At 35.8% G+C, this 13,134-nt stretch overlaps 1 protein-coding gene across 2 annotated transcripts in view; it reads left to right on the forward strand.

Annotated features, from left to right (window-relative positions):
- ZC2HC1A (zinc finger C2HC-type containing 1A) overlaps positions 1-13,134 on the forward strand; it is a 36,391-nt gene that overhangs the window by 13,862 nt on the left and 9,395 nt on the right. Inside the window, exons 4-8 of one of the 2 annotated variants that reach the window (XM_053958895.1) lie at positions 193-328; positions 2,936-3,084; positions 3,944-4,043; positions 4,718-4,820; positions 11,133-11,252. In XM_053958895.1, the coding sequence (XP_053814870.1) occupies positions 193-328; positions 2,936-3,084; positions 3,944-4,043; positions 4,718-4,820; positions 11,133-11,252 (608 nt within the window). The remainder of the gene's footprint in view (positions 1-192; positions 329-2,935; positions 3,085-3,943; positions 4,044-4,717; positions 4,821-11,132; positions 11,253-13,134) is intronic. The other variant, XM_053958887.1, reaches the window with a different exon arrangement.

The following is a 13,134-nucleotide window of genomic DNA, read 5'->3' on the forward strand; positions in this document are numbered from 1 at the left end:
TCTGAATATGAGCATTTTAGGCATACTATATATGCATTTTAATTAGGCTTATTCCTGCTGGCAGTTTGTGTTAATTAGATCAACTAAGAGTTGGAAGAAATCTTAACTATGATGTTATGTACTAAAATAAGGTGGATACTGAACTTCAAGTAAAAACTTCAAATATACAGAGCTTTCTTTTTTGCCTCTTAGCCAGAACCACCCAAAAAACCTTCTAATTGGAGACGAAAGCATGAGGAATTTATAGCAACTATACGAGCAGCCAAAGGACTTAATCTTAAAGACGGTGGAAAACTCCCTCCACCACCTCCACCATCATATGATCCTGGTATGTAAAACAGTCAAGTTCCTTAGAGATTTTTCTTTAAGTTAATGTGAAGAAATTTGCATTGAAAAGGAATTTGTTGGAATGCAACATTCACGAGTTCTTGAAGATGACTTACTATCCCAGTGCAGATGCTGGATTTCAACTTTGGGTCTGGCTGGCTCACATCCTGTGTAGCTTTCAAAGCCCATTACTTTGTTTTTAATGTGTGGAAAAATAGCTGAGGCCAATTTGCAACTTGCTACTGTCTTGTAAACCATAGGCTGGGCAAATTGTTTCAATACCTTGTTTATGCTCACAATAGTAGCAGACTGCCTTTTTGATTAGCTGACACCCCCAACATATTTACGTTGTGGGAATGCGCTTTTCTGTTCTTCAAATGTAATCTCTCCCATTTCTTGCTGAATTCACATTTGGTTTCATGTATGCAGTGTATGCCTTAATGCCTTGTGTGTTTTGGGTATGTGACATGTGTGGAGTTCATATTAGCAAGGGCAGGACAGTCCTTGGGTATCTTCGAACTGAGACTGGGTAAAGTGTTCAAGCGGTCTGATGTGAATGAGAAGGAAATACACTTTTCATTTAACTTCTGGGATATGATAATAGGTTGAAGAATATATTTCTTCCTCTTGTCCTAAGAGCTAAACCATTTGATTAGCTGAATGGCTATTTTCAGAAAGATTAGGTAAAAACATGTGTTTGCTTCTGCCTGTCTGTGGTCAAGTGAGGATGTGAAGTGTTTCCTACCCTGTTTCTTTGCACGAGATGTGTTAGTCCAGTATTAGGATTGTAATGATACATTCACTCTAAGAGGCTGTATTATTCAACATTCTGTACTCACAATCTTGAAAAGCCATATTTTAAAACTAATTTTAAAAAGTAAAGCCATCTTAAAGCCAATAGCAAATGCTGTGGATAAGAATCACAAGGCTTGATCATGGAAAGAATCGTTAATAATCTGTATAGTAGATCTATATCTAGTTGTAGTTGGTTTTAGTCTCCTGGCTTCATCTTACTGCAGTGGGTAAGACTTAGGAAGAGGAAACCAGGAATGAAGAGACCATACACAAAATGATCAGTGCATACTCTTCTTACAAATACAGGAGGAGTAGCTACTGATGCTCCTTTTCTACTTGTTACGTAGAAGAGTGGGAAGACTGTGAGCATACCATGAGTGTATCCATCCTCTCCTCAGCTCTATCTTGGACACGCTTGTTTCTAACAAGCAGCGAGTCTTTTTCCTTTTAATGGAAAGAGTCTCATATTCATATTTTCTACTTAACTGCTTTTTTTTCTTTTTTTTAGTTTCTTTGGAATAATTTTGACTACATTACAGTTCTATTTCTGATTTTTTTTGTCTCTTAATGTGTAGTTTATGTTTGAGTGTTCTGACAGTAGCAGATCCTATGTAAATAAATAAATAAAAAATTGTTGTTACCCCATGAGATTCCCATGCTGTCACTTCTCTGTGTTCTTCCTCTGTCCTTAGCTCACACTTCCTGGGTCACAGTTCATGGTTTGGTGGTCATTACATCATTTAACTTACTCAAAACTGTTTATAAATATTTAAAGGGACAAGTTTTTAAGCCAGATCTACTGCATTTGGACTAATAACATGTAATTCAAAACTTATTTTAGATTTTATAATATCTAATTGTAATTTTGGAGGCAGTGACTGTTGAATTTCATCTCATTTTCTTCAATACATTTGTAAAATGACCTAGAAACACATTAATTTAACCTGCTTTGATGGTGTCAAGCTTTTTTTAAGTTGATGCTTACATGGTTTTGAATGCTCTAATCTTGGACATACAGCATTAATATCTCTGGACACTGAAATACCCAGTTGTCTGAAATTGTAGTCCAAACATATCATTTTCCAAGGGCACTGTATTTTAAGGTGTGTATTTCCAGCATACAGATTATATATCTTTTAATATTTTAAGCATTTATGTAGCCCTTGCTTTTTTTTCCACAATGAGAGTTATTTCCTCTATGTAATACTGTTTGCAATGTAACTAAATTAATTTTGCTAACGTAACATGGCCACCAGTTACTTTCTTTTGTAGGTCTCTAGAGATAGCTCCTAATTTTGACTGATTTTCTTGTGATTCTTTTTATTTGTTAAATTTCTGATTTTTTTATAATGATCACTTCCAGTGTTGCAGTTAGCATTTCTCAGTTCTTTCAAATTTGTCAGAGGAAACAGATTTGTTGTCTTTTGCTGCTTGTGTGGGAAAGGTTTTAATGTATTCCCATATCTTGAACAAATGGAATTGTTTGTGATTTAAAAAAAAAAATTGATTTTGTTTGTGTAGCTTCTTTTCTATGTCCTTCCAGCTGATCTCTTTGGCACGTCCTTGTACCTCTCTGGCTGCCTTCTCTGCAGAATAGCATCTCTTAAAGTGTTTCTGGTTTTGCTTAGGTTATTTCTAAGCCTGAGCTACTCTTACCATCAAATGAGAATATGCTTTTAGCTAGCAATCTGTATTTCATTTTCAGATTCAAAAAGCCATAATTTCCCCTGGAGGAGAGGCTGGTCTTTAAAAGACTTTAAAACACTCCCATTTTTAAAACAGATAATTAATGTTAATTTTTTATGTTTTTAAGATTACATTCAGTGTCCATACTGTCAGAGGAGATTTAATGAAAATGCAGCTGACAGGCACATCAATTTCTGTAAGGAGCAAGCTGCACGTATTACCAATAAGGGGAAATTGGCAACTGATACCAAAGGGAAGCTTCCTACTCGAACACAGGTGAGCTATAACATTTTTCTTAACTTGTAACTTGCATTCAACATCAAATCAAGCTTGTTAAATAGTGTATTGCTTTTAAAAAGAATTAACTATTTTATTCCGTTATTTTATTATTTACACTCACTGAAATTAAACACTAAGCATGGACAAGGCTTTTGCTTTCTTAAACTGCAGAGATCCATAAGTCAGATGGCAGCAGTTGTAAAATGAAAACCAGTCATAAATGTAATTGAGAAATGTGCAAATGACAGGTAAAGATAGCAGGAGGAAATAGAGATGCAGGTTTTGTAAAGGAAGTTGTGCTAGTTTCTAAATCCAATTGAAGACTTGCTTAAGGGGCAAACAAAGGTACCTGACTACAGGACAACTGACAGCAGTATTGTGGCTAATTAGAGGCTTTGGAGGGATTCAGGTGTATTACACAGTATTTTGAATCAGTGCAGGGACTGGTCCAGTCCACATGGGTGAAAGTAAGATTTGGATTTGAAAGAAAAAAATCATTCTACCTTTGAGTATTCTGTTTTAAATTAATTGGTAATGAGATGACACTTTTAATCTTAAGTTTAGCTTAATTCCAGCTATGGAAAAAGTTAATAAAAGCTGTAGAAAAAAAAAAATGCAGAACGACATACAGTTGAACAACGAAGCCACTAAGTTAGAGAATGTTTCCTGCTAGTATAGTCTCTTAAGTATTAGAAAACAGACTATCAGAAATTATTTGCATGTTCCCATACCAGAAACAGGTTACCTAGTAGGAAATCATCATCTGTTCTCCCACAGTACCTGAAAGAAATACCTGTTGTGTTTTATAGATAGCTTGATTTAATTGCTTAAATTTCTAGGTTGTATTTTGTTACAGTACAAACCTGCTCCAGTTAAGAAGATGCCTTCTGTAGGATCAACACCATCACCATCATCACGCTTACCACAGCCAAGTGGTGTTAGCAAAACTGTTGTAGGTATGAAATGAATGTTATGAATTGTTCCATGTCCTTTCTAAATAATAGTTCTCAAACGGTGCAGGAAAAATTGTTTATTTGATATAGTGATTTGTGAAATCTCATTTAAAATAAATTTGGAAGGGGCACTGATTACCGTCTATCTAAAAAGGCTCTTGAGCACTTAGGATTCTGGTTTATAGAGCAGGTCAAATTTCTTTTTTTCTGAATTGAATATGAAAAATCATTCAGTGTAGTAATGCATGATTGTATTGAATACTGATCTCTCATGCTTAATTCTGTAACTAATTCGTCTGCTGAATGTGATCATAAATTGGTGAAAACACATAGTCAAGGCATGTAAATTAGAATTATACAAACAGTAGTCTAATTTGGGTTTCAAATATCATCAGATATCAAACATATTCTGTTTGTACATTGACTTTTCTTACCCTCTTTTTCTGAGCAAAGTAATTGAGATATTGTATGTTTTCTTACAATAAAATACTATGTCTCAATTATATATTTTTGATACATTTCTTGAAACATTTTCTTTTTGTATTATCTTGATATTGACTCATATCTCTGTATTTCTAAAACTCTTGTTTTGAATTTTGCAATTTAATAAATTGTATCATTTCAGCAGCAAAAGCTTAAATTTTCTTGTATTTTCATGCTTGCTTTTCAACTGCAAGGTGTGTCTTCAAGTAAAGCACTGTCTTCATCCACTGGGAGCAAAATTCAGACTTTATCACCAGCTCATAAAAACTCGCTGGGAGCAGTGAACCCACAAGCAGGGTGAGTTCCATCTAATGTTGTCATTTGTGCTTTATTTCATGTTTTTGTTGTTCTTGTTCTAGATGTCTCTGTGGTTTGTTTCACTTTTTATTTTTTTCCTATGAGCTTCAGAAGTACAGTTTTGCATTTATCCTTTATCTGTAAATATAGCTAGTGTTTAAGGAGCATTGGAGAAGGCAAAGGTTTTATCAAGTTGATTTAACAACAAAGGAGATCAAGAGATAAAAATAAAATATATTAAACATTACAGAATAGGTAGAAGTGGTTGGAGTAATGAATTTTTTCTTAATAAAAAAAGGGTCTTAAGCAGAAAACAATAGGCATAATTTCCCACACTGTGTGGAAGTAGAAGAAAGAGGCTTCTGCCATAGACTACAAGGCAATTGTGACAGGATCTTCTTTCTTAGTACAAAAGGATGGAGGCTTTCTCTCTTCTCTTTCCTAAGAGGAAACAAATGAATGAGCACAAATAAGACAAAACCAGTGCACTTAAAACAGCAAGGAGTGCTACATGAAGATTGTTAGAGTTCAGTGTAAGTGCTGATGTGGACAAGGCTGTGACTCATGCTTTACTGGAGGGGTAGACATTTCACAGAATCTCATAGAGAAATCTGTGGAGGAGATTGAAGAAAAATAGTGCAATTCTACAGAAGTTTGAGAAGCACCAAGGAGCACTGAGAACAGAAAACATAAAAGGAAGTGATTGCAATTATAACATTGGTGATTGAAAAGGATTTATTCCTATAAAAATGGGTATCCAATTGATGAAATCTGTATAATGTGAAAAAACCCCATGTCTTAAGTTCATGAGGAAGAAAAAGAACGTTGTGAAAACTCATGTGGTTGGACAGCAATTACACAAAACTAGAGATTTTTAGTTTATCACTCTTAAATTTTACAGTTTATGCATGAAATTTTACAGTTTATGCATGAAATTTTACAGTTGATGCATGAATATGAATCACAGCTCTGTCATGCTTCCCTTCTAATGTCTTGTAGCATCAGGATTCAATTCTGTCCCTCCTTGCTCTGTCTAATCATGATTAATTGGTTCAGACACAGGTCACATGCAGAGTCCATGAGGTTGACAGATGTGGTTTTTTGGTTTTTTTTTTTTTATTTCCTGCCTCTCCTGGTGTCTCACTAGTCTTTGGTCAGCTTCACTACCATTTGTAGGTATCTGTGCTGTGACTGTCAGAAAATCCCAGCCCCTTATTCACTAACTTTCTTTATTTCTCCATTTTTAGAAGTTTAATTAACACCTAATGATGAGTAGCAAACAAGCAGGTCTGCAAACCACAGTAAAAAAAGTCAGCTGAGATAATTGAAGGCATGTTTCTGAGTCCAGTAGTGTAACCTAGCTGAATGGGAAAGGTTTTTTCCTGTTGAAAGTTCCTACTTGTAGTCTGTATTTGTCAGTGAGGATGCAGCAGTTTTGGTCTTCACTTGTTAACAAGGAAGTTCTATGTAATTTTACCAGTCAGTTGCTGTTGCAATAAGCATATGAAATTTGGTAGAATATAAATACCCTTGTGTTCCAGGTATTCCTCAGAGATCAGAGGGGCTGAGTGCAGCTTGGCTTAATTTCTGATTATAACCAGTTAGGCACTATGGCTGGTTATGTTCAGTAAGAACTTTTACAATTCCAGATTCACAAATAATGTAGTTTACTGTACCAGCAGATCATTGACTCATTAGATTGCTGGTGATAAATGCAATAGATCTTCCAAATGTTGTATAACTGTTCCCAGCTATACTCTTGATGCAGCCGGAGGCACAAATCTTACCAGAGAGTCATCCCTGCTTTGGGGAGGGGAGAGAGGAGCAAGGCTGTTGTCTATGAAGTAAGGTCGTATTCTCATACTCTGAAAATGGATGAGTTCAAATATCAATTTTAGACTTTTTGGAAAAGTGGAGGTATGACTATTGTCAAATATAATCGGTTACCAGTTGCTGTGGTCCTACTTGGTGGAGAAGCAGCTTTTTTCTCATTTTCATATTGTTCGGTGCATTTTTCAATGTATTATCTTTGGATACCTTTGGCTGAATTGGTTGTAACAAAGGCAGCACAGATCCCTAATAATTCAGTATCATCCTCCACCCAGGTGAGGGAGCAGTGGAGGCCACGTGACATTACTTCTGTCAGCATGTTACCACCTCACATCATTATCTTTCCAAAGGACCAGATTTGTAACAGGGGCTGGTTGTGCATGGACGAGGTGGAGTGAGGCTGATACCAAGGTCTGGGTGCACTCCTGTGCTTCTCTGAGACACCATTGGGCTGTGAGACCTCTGCCTCACCCCAGGCATCATTCAGTTGTTAAGCCTTGCTCCAGCCTAGTGCAAGATAAGCAAGTGGCTTAGCTCACATTTTTTCCTCAAACAGCCTCATGAATTCTCCACAAACTCACAGCATCTCTGTATCTTGACATGGTAAGTCTGGCAATTTTCCACAGTTCCTTACTGGACTTTGTTTTCAGTAGTCTTCCATTTTCTCCTCTGTTGCTTGGAGAAAGAACTGTGACATGATGCAGCCAAATAGCAGCTGGGGAGATGTTTGCCCAGGTTCTCTCTGTTAATGCATTCTGCTAAGCACAAATAGATGGCTTCTGGCTGGCACAGCTCTCAAATAGTGATCTCTGCTGAAAGACAGTAAATGTTAGCTTGGCTTATAACCTCAATTGCCTACATAATTTCCAGATTTTAAGAGTATGGGCATGATGAGTGTGTTTCTGCCTGCAGTCCTTCTCATTGTTCTAAAAATCTTGTTGTCTTCTGTTTTCCAATTCGCCCTTATGGTATTTGCTGCTCATACTAACCGATCTTCCACAGGTGGCTGTTACATGTGTCTCATTCCTCATTGTATCTGTGACTTGGCGTTTATTATTATTTATTATTCATTCTATTCACTTCTGGGGACAAATTTGTCAGGAGTTATATTGAAGTTATATTGAAGAGGTGTAGGAGCCAGTTACATCATAGAAAAGTTAGGTTTGTCAGATTAGTCACTGGTGACAATTTTGGCCTTAATCATCTCAACTTCTGCCTTAGTATTGGGGCATAAGGGGGAAATACATTGGGTTCTGTTGAAATACCTAAAAAATTATAGCAAAGCAGGGACTGAGACACTAACAGTCAATGTCCTACATGAGAGTGAAAATAATTAATACTGTAGTGACAGATTTTAAACATTAAAACATTTTATAATTTAGGCTATAGATATATGTGGCTAGAATTACTTTCTAAAATAGAAGAACTTTTGAACATTACCCTTCAGTGGGATTAAACAAGATTTACTTCTTTTACTGCATTTATGATTTAAATGTAGAATGAAGCCTTAGTGTGAGATCTGGGATTCTGTTACACTGAAGTCAGACAGAGCTTATGCTGGAAGATAAGTTGTTATGCTCTTGTGAATCGTTAGTGAAACAATTTGCTGAGCAGTGTTGTGTGAGGGTATTTTAAAGGCAATCTTTTAAATGGAATGTTAAGCAATCACTTTTTCTTTTCTCTTTGACAAATATTAAAGAGCCTACGCACATTATTTTTACTAGGTTAAATTCCAGGTTTTGCTGTAAGAGACAAGTTCCTGCAGTTTGCACTCAGGGAAGCTGTAACTTCGGTGGTTTTTTAGGTATTACTTCAGCATGTAACCTTCCATCTTTGCCTAGATTGTTGTAATTCTGGATTTTCCAGAGAGGTAATAGGAGAGAGACTTAATAGTAGAATTACAGTTCTGTTGTGCAATATCAAGGATGATATATGGTACACTTCTGTGTACCAAGTGATGGGACACCACTGCCTTCTGTGGAGCCGTGGTCGCTGTTCGTGCAGGGACTCGCAGAGGGACAGGAGGGGCCGCTGTGCCGAGCGCGCAGTGCCGCTCGCGCCCGGCAGGTGGCGCTGGCGCAGCGCGGGCCGGGGCTGGGGCCGGGCCGCGCCGGGGGAGCTCCGTGCAGGGAGGGAGCTCGGTAAACCTCGTGTGCAGCATCCCAGCAGCGCACACTTTTACTTTGTGTGGGCAGAACTGGAACCCTATTTTATGACCTCACTTATTGTAAGTTACTTTTACTGTGCAATGTCTTTTTTTAAAATTTGACTTCTCCTGTTCTGCTCCCCAAGTAAAGGACTACTGAGAGAACATAGCACAGTATCATCAACATAAGGTGTGTTAGTGCCAGTGAGGCTTCCTTTGTACCTGTAGATCAGGATGTGTCTGCTGAGTTCTGCTGTGAGTTTTCTTTTTCTGCCTGGACAGAGTAAGGACACAGACAGTCCTTCCAGTATGAATGAAAGTGTTGCATAAGGGCATAATTTCTGGGTCATACAGAAGCAAGTGAGGAGTAGCATGTGACTATTGTAGTCAGCAGGAAAATTGTCATTCATTTGGGTGAAAATAGGTTTTTATCTTTCTGATACTGAAGAACTGAGAAAAGGAAAATGAATTCTATGTAAGTTATCTGTCATTAGACTTATAATTTGATATCATGTTATAAACCCAAGTTTGATATGTATTTTATTACAGTATACAGGTTAGCGGTGTCTTATATTTCTTCAGGTGTATGGCAGTTGTAGTAAGCTGTCAGTAATCAGATGTTCAGGAGAAAAAAATTGGGTAGATTCTTCCTAATCTAAGGGTAAGCAAACAGGTGAACTCCACACCCACATGCAAACTGTTTTGCCCATCAGAACCTGATACCACTGTTTCTGGCCAGAGAGGGATGTTTTGAGTGAACAGATTGTCTGTACACATTTCATTTGTGAACAGTTATGTTTGTTTGTTTTTTTAATGGGATTTGGAAATTATAATATATGTTTTAATATTGCAAATGAACTCTTAGAAATTAATTTTTAATTTATGTTTTATTTTGGGGATAAAACATACACTTTAATGTTAATGCTTCCCTCCTGGGAATCATGTCTGCTAGTGACACATCCACTACTGTCTTACAGCTGAAATAGAATATGAACAGCACATCAAATCAACAACAGTAAATTTTAAATTCCACTTATATGTTTGCTATAAAGCATTTGTAACCTTTAAAAACATTATCTTTTTAAAACAGTTGGTTCCTTTTGTGAAGACCATAACTTACAGGGCTTTGTTCAATGAAATCAAGATATGTAAGTAGTTGTCTTAAAGATTGTTGCATTTCAAAAGATTCTTGTGATCATGTTTTTTTTTTTTCATCAGAACATGGAAGGGCTGTCAGCCTTGGGTTTTTGGTTTTGTTAAGGTGTGAAAGAATACTGTAGTGCTTTGTTTTGACAGTATTACGACAGCTTCTAGGATATTTCTTTGGTGTTCTACTTGGTTTGTGCCTGGAGTTCATAGATTATGTTGATAATTTGTTGAAGTTGAAAAACAACTAAGAAAATCCTGTTGGGTTGGAGTATGTGTCTTACAGTATCAAAGACCTCAGTCTTGCTTCTCAGTTTCTTGGGAGTATGTAAAGAGTATATATTGGGTCAAACAGGAGTTAATTAGTTTGAACTAGAACATCTGTTTGGGAGGCTATTTGTAGGTTTTACTTTATGATGATAAGATGATAAAAATGCAGAACTTAACTTGAAGATCTGATTTTGTAATCTAAGTTGTGATTTCTGAAAAGCTACAATTTTCCTTATGATGATGTGTGGTTTTTTTTTTTTATTATTATTTTGTTTGTTGTCTTTTTAAAATGTTTTTAAAATGTGATTTTTGATTTATTGTTTTTAGTTTGGAAATGTTATCCATAATAATAAAAAAAAAAACTATTAAAGTATTGGCTGTGTATGTAGTACTATGTATTTTGAATAGGGTTTTTGTCTTTTAGGCTGTCCTCTGTTCTGCCTTCACAAATTAAAAAGAAAAAAAAGAAAAAGGAAAAATTTTTCATCTTTCTAATTATAGAGTTGCGCGTATATATCTGCTAAACATTTCTAATGTTTAAATTTATTATGACTTGTAATTACGAGCCCCCTTTTCTAGATGTGTTGTATGAAAGCTGTTCTTAAAAAAGACCAAATGTGAATATATTGTGCAGAGTTTGAGGATAACTGGCATTAGTGTTTTGTTTGAAAAAGAATTCTAAAAAATGTATTGGAAACCTAATCCAATGTCTATGGAATCCATTCCTCATCAAAGCAGGAAGAAACCCTGTTGTTTGCTGGATAATTAAAGCCTGATTTTTACTTTTTCTTTGTTTTAAAGTCAATTGGATTTCTTTGGTAATATAAGTATTGAATTGTGTGCATTTTTTTTTTTTTTTGCGTAACTTGAATAGCAATATGGCACTGTCCTTATGAGCACCCCTTTATATATTTTAATAGTAAGATGCACAAGTTAGGCCTACCACTGCGAACTGGAAGAGATGTGCAAAGGTTTTATGACACTGATACAAAAACAGACAGTACCATCAAAAGGCCAGATGAGTTGTTGCCTGTAAAGAAGTAAGTATTACAAATCAGTGTGGTTTATCTATTTTGCAAAAATGTTTCTCCTAAGCAGAAAAGTGTGTCCTTGACGAACATCAGCTGCCCAGTATGCCTTCCACATGAATGCTGTGGGAGAAGAGTAGATGATATAATTAGTATCAGAGGGAGGTAAACAGCCTCATAGGACAGGGAAGATGAAGGTTTCCCTCAGATTTGATTTCGTCTGTCAGTGCTTGATTACAGATTAAAAGTAACGAATTTGCGTCTTGATTACAGATTAAAAGTAATGAACTGGTGTCTTTCTAAACCCAAGATAAAACTGATTTGCATGATGCAAAGCTGAAGTCAGCATTTAAGCCTGATAACTGTAGAGGTTTTTGACAAGGTAAAATTGTAATTTTATTCTCTTAAGATCAAATATTTCTCTAACTCCTACATCTGTAAGGTAGCTGTGATGGTCCAAAAATATGAGGAAGGCAGACTTTGTAATGAAAGGTAAAGTCTTTGGTTAAGTCTAACTGACCTCATATAAAGATTTCTGGATATTCAGAAGTCTTCATAAGATCTAAGTTTGGAAGGAAGGTTATGCCAATTATTCTAACCTTTTAAAAAGGAAATAGATACTAAATTGTAGTTAAGCCTTTGTTATATTTTGGAAGATGTCAAATTCAAATAGGCTGCTTTTTCATATTCTAAAAAAGAAATAAGTAATTAATTATGTGGTATGTACATGGAATGTATTGCTTTACATAGTAGAAATGTGTCTGAATCTCTTAATGCTGTAACCAAAGCTGTAGTATCTTTGAAACAGGAACAGAATATTTGACTTTGCTTTTGAAGAAGCAAAAGCAATGAAAGGAATGGGAACTCTTTTTAGACAAACAGAATTTCTTTGTTTTTATTTGCTCCTTTGCATGTTTGGTTATCCTGTGAACCTTCAAAAATTAGCTCAGTTTTTCATTTTGTAATATCTTACTAAGATGTTGAAAATTTAGCTTGGTGAGTTACTACAACTCACAAATTTAAGCAACTTGGTGAGTTGCTTAAAATAGGCCCTATCCATAGAGCAGTGATTTGATTTTTCTTCTTGAGAAGAAATCTTTAAAAGTTATAGGCGCTTCTGCTCTTTATACAGTCACTGTTGTTGTTACTCAAATATATACTGAGTTCAAGAATTAAATCTGCCTTACTTGAAGTAGGTTATTCAGTATATTGCATGCCAACAGCATTCAGCAAGTGTGAATAGTTCCTAACCATTCTTAAATTCAGCATAGCAGTGTGGATGGTTGCAGTTTATGGCAAAAGTTTCTGGACTTTGGGACGCGTGCCATTAGTCAGCAGAAAGTTATTTATGACTTTGCACAGAACTATGAGCTGTTGTGGGTAATAGTGACAGCTGTCAAGGATATTGGAAAACGATCTAAGAAGCAAGATTTATATATCAGTGTTTTGTCATATAATTCAACCAAATCATGCATGCATGCATAGAAAAAGACAAGCTTTTTTACAAAAAAAAAATCAAATTACTTCAATTTTTATTTTGCAAGCAATGGTAATTCAATTAGATGTACAACATGAGCTACTTTAGGAAGGGAAGTAACTTTCAATATTACTTCTTTTAAAGTAGAGAGTGGATAATAAATTTCTTTAGAGTTTATGTAGATTTTAAGAGTTCCAGCTGGTGTTGGTACACAGCCTCATCTGCTGTCAGCCTCTATTCAGACTTCATGTGATACAATGTAGAGCAGGGATTTATATGGTTTTTCAAAAACAAAACACAAAATCCATCCAAACAGGAAAAACAACAAAAGTGGACAAGTATATAGAGAAAGCAGAGATGGGGCAAATCAGAAAAAAACAGGACAAGTTGAAATAACCACAAATATCTGACTCTGTT

The sequence above is a fragment of the Vidua chalybeata genome, chromosome 1 (assembly GCF_026979565.1).
Source record: "Vidua chalybeata isolate OUT-0048 chromosome 1, bVidCha1 merged haplotype, whole genome shotgun sequence".
Taxonomy (NCBI): Eukaryota; Metazoa; Chordata; class Aves; order Passeriformes; family Viduidae; genus Vidua; species Vidua chalybeata.